This window comes from Acyrthosiphon pisum, chromosome X, assembly GCF_005508785.2.
Source record: "Acyrthosiphon pisum isolate AL4f chromosome X, pea_aphid_22Mar2018_4r6ur, whole genome shotgun sequence".
Taxonomy (NCBI): domain Eukaryota; kingdom Metazoa; phylum Arthropoda; class Insecta; order Hemiptera; family Aphididae; genus Acyrthosiphon; species Acyrthosiphon pisum.
This window is the reverse complement of record NC_042493.1, coordinates 89,401,704-89,402,548: the sequence shown is the minus strand read 5'-3', so window position 1 is coordinate 89,402,548 and position 845 is coordinate 89,401,704. Positions and strand designations below refer to the sequence as shown.

Genomic DNA, 845 nt, shown 5'->3' with positions numbered 1-845 from the left:
TTATTGGTCAACGGGATCACCTGATCCTGGCGCACCGCCCGGCGGCGCAATACGTCCAACTGCAGATCGGCGATGGCGTAATGATCGGCTTCGCGCGCCGGCCCGCGGCGCAGCAAGGTGCGTAAACGCAGCACCAGCTCGGTAAAGGAAAACGGCTTGATAAGATAGTCGTCCGCGCCCAGCTCCAGGCCGTGGATGCGATCCTGCACGCCATCACGGGCGGTGAGAAACAGGATCGGCACGTCGCTTTTCTTGCGCAATACCTCGATGATCTGCCAACCGTCCAGCCCCGGCAGCATGACATCGAGCACGATCGCATCGTAGTCCTGCTCCAACGCGCGAAACAGCCCGTCGGTGCCGTTGCGCGCCAAATCGACGCTGTAGCCCGCTTCCCCCAGCCCTTTCTTCAGGTAATCCCCTGTGCCGATATCGTCTTCAACTACCAGTATTCGCATGCTCGCCACCTCGTTACGTCTGCAAAAATACTAGCAGCTTCGGCGGACAAACTTGATGACATTAATGTCATCAAACGGCCATGGCGCTGACCCAGTAGGTCAACCATGCTTAACCGGCAAACTCATTTCAGGAGAACGTTATGATTACCCGTCATCGTATAGCCGGTTTACTGTTGTCCACGTTACTGCTTTTCCAGCGGATTGGCCGCCGCCGCCCAAAACGCCGGGGCAAGGTGATTGCGCCGCTGCGCGGCACCATCACGCAAAGTTGCCCGACGGGCATCTGCAGCTGACCGACCGCAAGGGCGAGACACTCAGCGTCAAGCTGAACGATCAAAACTAAAGTGCTCAGCGTTTCTAAAAGCCACGCTGGACGATATCAAATCGGAA

At 57.5% G+C, this 845-nt stretch overlaps 1 protein-coding gene across 1 annotated transcript in view; it reads right to left on the bottom strand.

Annotated features, from left to right (window-relative positions):
• The window catches only part of LOC107884559 (transcriptional activator protein CzcR-like), a 971-nt gene extending 516 nt beyond the window's left edge, over positions 1-455 (bottom strand). Inside the window, exon 1 of the mRNA XM_029485281.1 lies at positions 21-455. Coding sequence (XP_029341141.1) covers positions 21-455 — 435 coding nt within the window. The remainder of the gene's footprint in view (positions 1-20) is intronic.
• Positions 456-845: the final 390 nt, after the last annotated feature.